Genomic DNA, 8,248 nt, shown 5'->3' with positions numbered 1-8,248 from the left:
CAGAGACCTGTGACAGAATGGGTTGCACAAAGTGTTGGTATGAAAGAATAAATGTTTAAGAGATTTGTCTTCTTGTTGTCACATTATTGGGGGCTAATAATATATTTTATTTGCAAGTGCCTTTTAGGAAACACAAGGTGATATTACAATAAACATGTTAAATATATGAAAAAGATGGAGTGATTTGAGACCACAAAAAATTAATTTCAGAGCCCAAAAAATATTCAAAGGCCCAAAATACTAATTTGGGAGCAGGAAATATTCATTTGTAGCAACAAAGTATGGATTTGAGGAATGACATTCTAATTTTTAGAAGCAAATTATTAATTTTGTACCACAAAATATTTATTTTAGGACACAAAATTGTAATTTGCGGCTAAAATTTTAAGTTTTATTTGAGATGTGATGTCTGAGGCTCCATCATAATGCAATCTCAAGAAGTATGTTTTTTACCCTTTTTGGACTTGGTAAAAAAGTCTAGTGTTTTCAAGTCAGCTGCAAGATGTGTACAATTGAAGAAAGAGGAACAGAAAGATGCCACAATGAAGGCATCTGCCACAACAGCAGCAAGCCACAACCAGGTTTTGTTTCCAAGGACAATATTTTCTGACGGACCATTTGGATCACAGGCATAAATGATCCTGGGTGTTTAATGGATGGTTAGTAAAACGCTGTTGCTCAATGATTGTTATAATTGTCGTTATAGTTAAAACAAAAAAAAAAATCTGTCATGTTTGTCAATGTGTTGAAATTCTTGTAACTTTATGTTGGTATGTTAGTAAAATTTTCAAACGCTGCAAAAACAAACAGGTCCCTGAGAAAGAGCACAAAAAGAGCTTTAAAATGAGCCATAAGTCATCGGAATATCCTACATATTGAGGGAGTTACAGCAGATTGCATTTGATGATTTGGGCATCTCAGTTTAATCACAATTTTACATTTAAATCAAGAAGAAGTGTCACCGACAGCCAGGTCTCTTTTACATTTCTTGGTATTTTTGTATTTTTTCAAGCTTTTGGGCTCAAACTTTTCAGGAAAGCTTCTGTTAACAAATTACATTTATTGCAGACATCAAATCTGAGTTTGGAACTGGTTTAGGTGTTAGTTAAAAGTGTTTTCCACTGTTATTCTCAGTAATAATAAATTTAAGTCTCATTTTCAGACTCATAAAACTTTTTTCTTTGACAGAAAACCAATAATACTTCAATACTACATATTACTGAAGCAATTTCGACTTGTTATGAGAGTGATATGTGGATTTTATTTACTCTAAACAAGACAGGATTTTCCATCCAGTGCCCAACGTCAGATACTGTGGAAAATAGTTTTCCAGTGCTAATGTTGCCCACTGGTTTTTCATATGTATTATTTCACTTTATCTGATATTATTGGTTCACTGAGTATAACAGTATATATGATTATTTGGAACTTCTGCAATTATCAGTACATTCGTTATAGTTTGTTTTATTTTGATACGTCTCAGGAAATCCGTGTCACGTGATCGCCCGGTCCACGCCAAGCTCGGGGTGTGGTCTTATGTAGGGTAGGTCCACAGCCGGTTCATGGTGAGCTGGCGTGTGGTGCAGTAATCAGGCTGTGGCCTGCAGAAATGTGATTGTGGCTAAGACGTGTAAGTTTCCTTTTCTCTTCATTTGATTCACTGTTAACTTAATCCTAAATTATGCTGATTGTCACACTGTGTGTTTTCACAGGGGACTTTTTCCTTGTCAACACTTGTACAAAAAAAAAACCTTTAAAACTGAGCTCAAAATAAAAGCTTCAAGGGACTACGGACTTGGTGTTGATTTCGAAGGGGCAACACTAACCAATGTAATCCTTTAAAACTTTGTAAAGAGTTTCGATATTATAACTATTAAAGTACACTTAGTGGATAAAAAAGTTATCTATTCGAGTCTGGCAAAATTGGGAGTGATTTTACTTCATCTATGTGCCCAGCTGTTTGGGTCTCTTTTTTGTTCCGTCAGAAAATATTGTCCCCTGGAAACAACCTGTCCTTCCTTCCGCTGTTCACTTTGCATTTTATCTGTTTCTTTTGCCTCGTTGGATTGGAGTTTTTGGCGTTGTGTTGTGGTTTTTGCGGTTTTGTTGTGGTTTTTGCTGTTGCGTTGAGGTTTTTGGCGTTATGTTGTGGTTTTTGCAGTTTTGTTGTGGTTTTTGCTGTTGCATTATGGATTTTGCGTTTCGGAGTTGATCCCTATGGGCCACCGTACAGATGCTCGATCCTAAAGAAATCAACACATCTGTACAAAATGTGGCAAAATTTACACGTTCCATTTCTATTCCAGAAAATAAACAAATATCTCCACTAAACGAGCCGAACACAGGAGTTTACTAAACATTATTCATGATAATGCAGAAAGGAAACAGTCGAAGCTGATATTGACGAGGATTTTTGTGGGGACCCTGAACGCAGCTTCGAAGGTAAAAGTTTTGACTGTCAACAGGAGCGGCGCTCCGCCCCGCCGCTCCGCTCAGCGCCGCCCGGACTCGAGTCTCCTCGGGGCTGAAGCGGGGGGGAAAGGTGCGCTGAATGTCGGAGATGAGCATAAAACAGAGGGCAGACATGGAAACCAGCGCCGTGTCGGTGCTGGACAGACCCGCCGCGGAGCTCACGGTCATGGACGTGTACGACATCGCGGCGGCGCTCGGCCAGGAGTTCGAGCGGGTCATCGACAGGTTTGGCTGCGAGGTTCTGGTCGGAGTGGTGCCCCGGGTGGTGCGGGTCCTGGAGCTCCTGGAGGCCCTGGTGAGCCGCGGGGCCGCGGGGAAGGAGGCCGAGGAGCTGCGGGGGGAGCTGGAAAGGTTGAGGCAGGAGAGGAGCGACAGATACGAGCAGGAGAGGAAACACCAGAAGGTGAGAGCCTGACCCGAGCGACCCTCACTCTGCCGCCGTCTGTGTCCTCTGCCTTCTGTTTGTTTACATGGCTGCCTGAACACATGCATCCATGCATCCAGATATCATTCCTGTCATAACCTATAAAATTATTCCATGATTTTGGTGCCACAAACTTCACATCTTTAGTTCCTTGTCCAATTCTATGATTGGAATAACAACTAATAAACTGACAAACTTTTGGAGATCAGTGATTGTGAGAGAATAAAACAGATTTACATCTAAAATGTGAGCTGCCTCACGTGGCCTCTATTTTGGTAGAAGTAGGTTTAGATTATTTTAAACAGGATTATGTCTCCTCCTCCTTGAAGCCCATCCTAATTTCACTTGGATAAGACCAACCTGGATTTTAATGAGACCACCATTTCATCTGATTATCTATAGTCCATGTATCCACAGTATTTTCCTTTTGCATTGTAAATAAAACATTTCACTGGTTGGTGGAGCTGCTGCTGTATAAACGTAGGAGTTATCCATATTTTCAGAAAAATATAAAGGAGAAAAAGGAAGGGAGAACATGTGAAGTTAATCGCACAATTTTTTACACTCCATTTATGGAGATGTGTAGAACAGAACTGGATAAATATGTGATTTTTTTTCCCCCTGTTTTGTGTGGTAGGAATTGGAGCTGGTGGAGGATGTGTGGAAAGGAGAAGTCCAGGACCTGCTGTCTCAGATCACTCAGCTTCAGGCAGAGAACAAGAGGCTGCTGCTGAGTCTCTCTTTTAAAGAGTCGCCCGTCATGGAGGAAGACCTGCAGAAACACGACGGTGGGTTTTTAGCAAATCTTTCAGTTATTTCTGACAGATGAGTTAACAAAGTTGTTTTTTTCTTTTAATAAACAAGTCACAATTTTTGCTCAGTATCAGGTGAGAAAGCGTTGAGCTGGTGCATCTCTAGAACTAACTGTTGTGTATGTGATCTTTTCATGACTGTCATGTTGTACGGTGTCTGGAGGACTACCGGTGCTAAATGGATTTGGTCTCGGCTCTGAGTTCCACTGCAGATCTAACATGTATTCCATATGTGCGTTTTGTTCAGAGCCTCGTCATGCCGATTAACCATCTGCTGTGCGTTACACGTCCCGATCCCGTGCAGTCACGTGAAACCCTGCAGTATATTCTGTATACTTGCAACCTGCCAGGAAAAAGTAGGCTGAGCAGAGAGGCAGTCCGAGCTTGTAAAGGTGACTATTTTTAAAGCAGAGGAAAATATAGCTTCTGCGTGAACCTCATGGTGGCTGCAGCTTTACTTACTGTCAGTGCAACACACACACACACACACGCACGCACACACCTCATAAACATGTACACACAAACGAAAGGGTGCCGCATGACACATTATTTGTTTAGAGCAGGGTTTCTGAACCCTGGCAGGGACACGCTGCATGCTTTGAATGTCTCTCTGTATGTCTGAGTCTGACGAATCTGGTCTGAATCTCAGCAGAAGCTCGATAATGACTGTATTTTAATTGTTTGTTGGGTCAGATCTGAAATGTGTCCTCGTTGCCAGGATTAGAAATGAGGGCGTGAAAAAGGTTTGTTTGCAACCTAGCAGATGCAAGGAACAAGTATGAACATGTCTTTATATGCTGCTGGCCCAGTTTACGCTAGCTTTTCTTACTTTTTACTAATATATTGATCAAGAATATATATAAATTAAATACATCATGATTAATTTACATTAGTTAATGATCAGTGTTGGCCTGGATGTTGGAGAACAGGATTTAGGATCCAAGGTTTGCTAGTTTGAATCCCACAGGTCATCACTATGGACCTTTGACCCCCAGCAGCTCCCAGGGTGCCTTGCTGTGGCAGTGCACCGCTCCCAGAAACAGGATGGGTTAAATGTGGAGAAATGATTTATTCAAGATTGACCGAATAAAAGTGTCAAAAAAAAATGTGGCTAAGTTGAACATTTTCACAGCGATTTGTTTTTGACGCCTGCAGGAATGTCGGAGAAAGAACGACAAATGATGAAGAAACTGAAAGACTTGGTGGACAAACAGAGAGATGAAATCCGAGCAAAAGACCACGAGCTCACTCTCAGAAACGAGGATGTTGACGCGGTGAGGATTAACGCTGTAGTCTTCACCTTGACGTGATATGGAGTCTTCAAAATATCAATCGTCTAAAGATTTCTCTCAACTGCAGCTCCAGATGCAGCAGCATCGGCTCATGAGGATCAACCAGGACCTTCTCCACAGGACGGGCATAATGGAGGCTCAGGGCAAGACGCTGTACCAGCAGAGGGCGGAGCTGGAGGCTGCGGCACAGGCGCGGCAGCAGGAGATCGGCGCTCTGCAGATGGAGGTCACCCGGCTGAGAAAAGAGCTCCGGGAGTACGAACTGGAGAGAGAAGTCACTGAGATCACCAAGTTTCCACTGTCAGGGTCTGGGATCTTCTCACCTACACCTACAATGATCACAGTAAGATTTAAAAAGGATCTCATATTAAACATGCTGTGAACCATGAGTGTAATCTTGAAAGTATGTGTGACGAGCTCTGCGTAAGTAGCTGCTTTGTGCCACATGTCCAGTTCACAGCAGAAGAAGCAACCTCGAACTCTTCCAAGCCAAAGTCAGTGTGGGCAGAGTGCGGAGGGGACACCGACTTCTTGGCAAATTGCTTTCAAAGGGACGCGAGTGTTTCCCCTCTTCCAACCTCCAAAAACCTGGAGAGTATCAAGGACGGAGAAGACAACGAGGAGGACATGTCTGCAGTGTTTCTGGTAACATCGAACACTCTCCCACAGACAGTCCTCCTGTCAGACTATTTACATCACACACACATCATTATCGCCTTGTCGTGCTGCTCACATAACAAGCATTGTTTTTCTCATGATTTGTCACAGTTCTGAGTGCAATTGCATGTTTTTCTTATTTCTACGTCTTCTTCCATAGCCGAGGATTCAGATCAGGCTAAAGAGAGCTATTCTAGGCTACCTGCTTCTCTTTCTGTGTCGGTGTGTTCTCGCTGCACAGGAGAAATGCTGAGTATGTGTTTTCACTGCAGACGAGATCAAGTGATGGAGAATCGGAGGGGGAGACGGACGGCTCGGAGCAGGAGTCAGACAAACCTCGCTTCACCCTGCAGGAGCTGCGGGACGTCCTGCAGGAGAGAAACGAGCTCAAAGCTCAGGTGTTCATGCTCCAGGAGGAGATTGCTTATTACAGAAGGTGATATCTGGGCCACAGCGTTTAAAACATGTTCTGCTTCACAACACTCGGACACAAACATCTGCGTTTGTCTTTTCCATGTCCTCCAGCGAGGACTTTGAGGAGAGCATGTGCTCCATTGTTCGGACTCCATCACCTCCACTCTGCTCAGCCTCCGCTGATCAGCCTGAATCAGGAATTAGACGATTGTGAGTGAAGACACAACACTTTTAGCATGTATCCATACTGGCCAGCGATTCACATCACTGCGTCAGTGAGTTTGTTTACATGCAGTCTGACCATAACCCCATTACAGTTAACAGCATAATGTGATAAGGCTTTATCTGATAACGCTGGTTATCTCATTTGGAAAAATAAGATTAGCACACCTACATGTCTTCCCACATACATTGAAGTCGACATGCATGTGTAGCTACACATTTATCTGATGTATTATTTTCTATTAATGCAAATGTAGAGAAAGAGGAAAGTTGAAGAAAACAGAAGTGCTGTAATCACACAAAGTTAGAAACATAAATTACTGAATCCAAACATTTTAATTGTGATGCATCTTTGAATTCACATTTCTCTGTGTTGTGTGTCATCTTATATATTATTTATTTGTTTTTCTGTCTGAACAGGATCTTCACTGCCATCATGCCAATGGTAGCAGCTGGTTTAATCGTCGATGATCCAACGCTGCTGCCAATACGACGACTGGTTTCCTTAGTGTGACCTCGACTTTCTCAAAGTTCTTCTTACTTGAATGCTTTATTTTTTTACTGCACAATTTAAATATATTTATTGGAAAGGGCTCAGTTGCTTTTAAACTAAACATGTCTTGCATTTTGGTTGGAGCTTTAATTATATGTTTTTGGTTTATTTTTGCTTATTTGCTATGAGCTTTAATCATCTTAATATTTAAAACTCATAACAATGAGTCAGCCCTCATCTCATTGCTGATTCATGAGCCATCACAGTTTTATACCAAATTCAGTCACCACCTGTAAGCGTCTTATTTTAGAGATAATAATGAAAACGTTTGTTCGTGATGATATAAAGTGTCGGAAGTGTTTTCAGCTGGAACAATACCCATTAACTGGATAGCTTGTAATTGTGGCTTTTCAATCTTTGTGGACTAATCTGATGGGAAATCACTGGTATGGAGCTTGAGTCTGATTTCAGAGCAATCAGTGTGTCAGCTGATCATGTGGCTCTGTTTTCCATACATTCAGAGGATTTCAAAGTGTGAGGTGGGCCTCGGCAGGGGTCTCCAAACACTTTCACCAAGTTATCAGCCGTCGAAGAGGATCGTCCCATGTGCATGACATTCGATTAAACCAAAGTTCATGCATACGTCAGTTGTGAATAACCTTTCTGTATGCTACCAGAGTCACAAGCAATTATTTTATATCTACCTGCTCGGTTTAGTTCTTATTTTGGGAAGAAAAAAAAAATCTACATTAGCTACATTAGGAGACAATTTGAATTATCCTGTAAATTGCTGGGAAAAACAGAGGTAGTTACTGCCTCTCAGAAAACGCCCTGATGTCACACATTGTGATTTATACAGCTTTAACATGCTCATGAACCTTCTAGAGAAATGTATTCCATTGCTAATGTTGACTATATGAACAGTACGCTGTACCATATGTGCCAACTGAACCTTGATTATATTTACCTCAAATAAATGTTTGTATATTTTTGGAATTACTGTATATTACTGTCAAACATTACAATTTTAATTGATTAAATTATTATTGAGACATTTCTGTGATGGCAAAAGTAATTCCTGGATTATTTCACTGTTATATTAACAAGGTTTTATACAACACCTGTTCAGGCCTGCTTTGCAACCATGGATTTTTTTTCTGAATTAATGTTTGTGTACTGTCTCGATCTGCAGTGTTTCTTTTGCATTGTTGAAAATTTCATTAACATCTTATTTTATCATACTCGGGTGCAATGCTTGGTGTTTTCTTTTTGATTCTCTTCATATTGTGTGAAATTCCTCAGCTCAAGAGATGATTTTGGTGAGTAGACTGACACCGATACACCATTACCTCAGAAAACCAGACATGTTTAGGGATTAAAACTGAACTCAGCATGATAGAAATTAAATACATTTGTGAAATAAGCGTTTCCAGAACTAGGTGTGATTTGGTTTTCGGAGAGA

The 8,248-nt window shown here is 41.2% G+C and overlaps 1 protein-coding gene across 1 annotated transcript; it reads left to right on the top strand.

Annotated features, from left to right (window-relative positions):
* Nucleotides 1-1,359: 1,359 nt before the first annotated feature.
* Nucleotides 1,360-7,591, top strand: LOC115398709 (RILP-like protein 1). Its single transcript, XM_030105617.1, has 9 exons — nt 1,360-1,630; nt 1,713-2,875; nt 3,534-3,684; nt 4,864-4,982; nt 5,068-5,343; nt 5,454-5,645; nt 5,930-6,093; nt 6,183-6,281; nt 6,714-7,591. The coding sequence occupies exons 2-9, from the start codon at nt 2,552-2,554 to the stop codon at nt 6,805-6,807; spliced, it is 1,419 nt and encodes a 472-aa protein (XP_029961477.1). The 5' UTR covers nt 1,360-1,630; nt 1,713-2,551; the 3' UTR covers nt 6,808-7,591.
* The last annotated feature ends 657 nt before the right edge of the window (nt 7,592-8,248 follow it).

This window comes from Salarias fasciatus, chromosome 12 (genome assembly GCF_902148845.1).
Source record: "Salarias fasciatus chromosome 12, fSalaFa1.1, whole genome shotgun sequence".
Classification (NCBI taxonomy): domain Eukaryota; kingdom Metazoa; phylum Chordata; class Actinopteri; order Blenniiformes; family Blenniidae; genus Salarias; species Salarias fasciatus.
The sequence above is the reverse complement of the archived record's forward strand: the minus strand, read 5'-3'. Positions and strand labels throughout refer to the sequence as shown.

Coding starts and splice junctions, on each gene's coding strand:
- LOC115398709 (XM_030105617.1), top strand. CDS start 2,552: ATGTCGGAGATGAGCATAAAACAGAGGGCAGACATGGAAACCAGCGCC. Junction 3,685..4,863: donor AGACCTGCAGAAACACGACG/GTGGGTTTTTAG, acceptor TGACGCCTGCAG/GAATGTCGGAGAAAGAACGA. Junction 4,983..5,067: donor GAAACGAGGATGTTGACGCG/GTGAGGATTAAC, acceptor TCTCAACTGCAG/CTCCAGATGCAGCAGCATCG.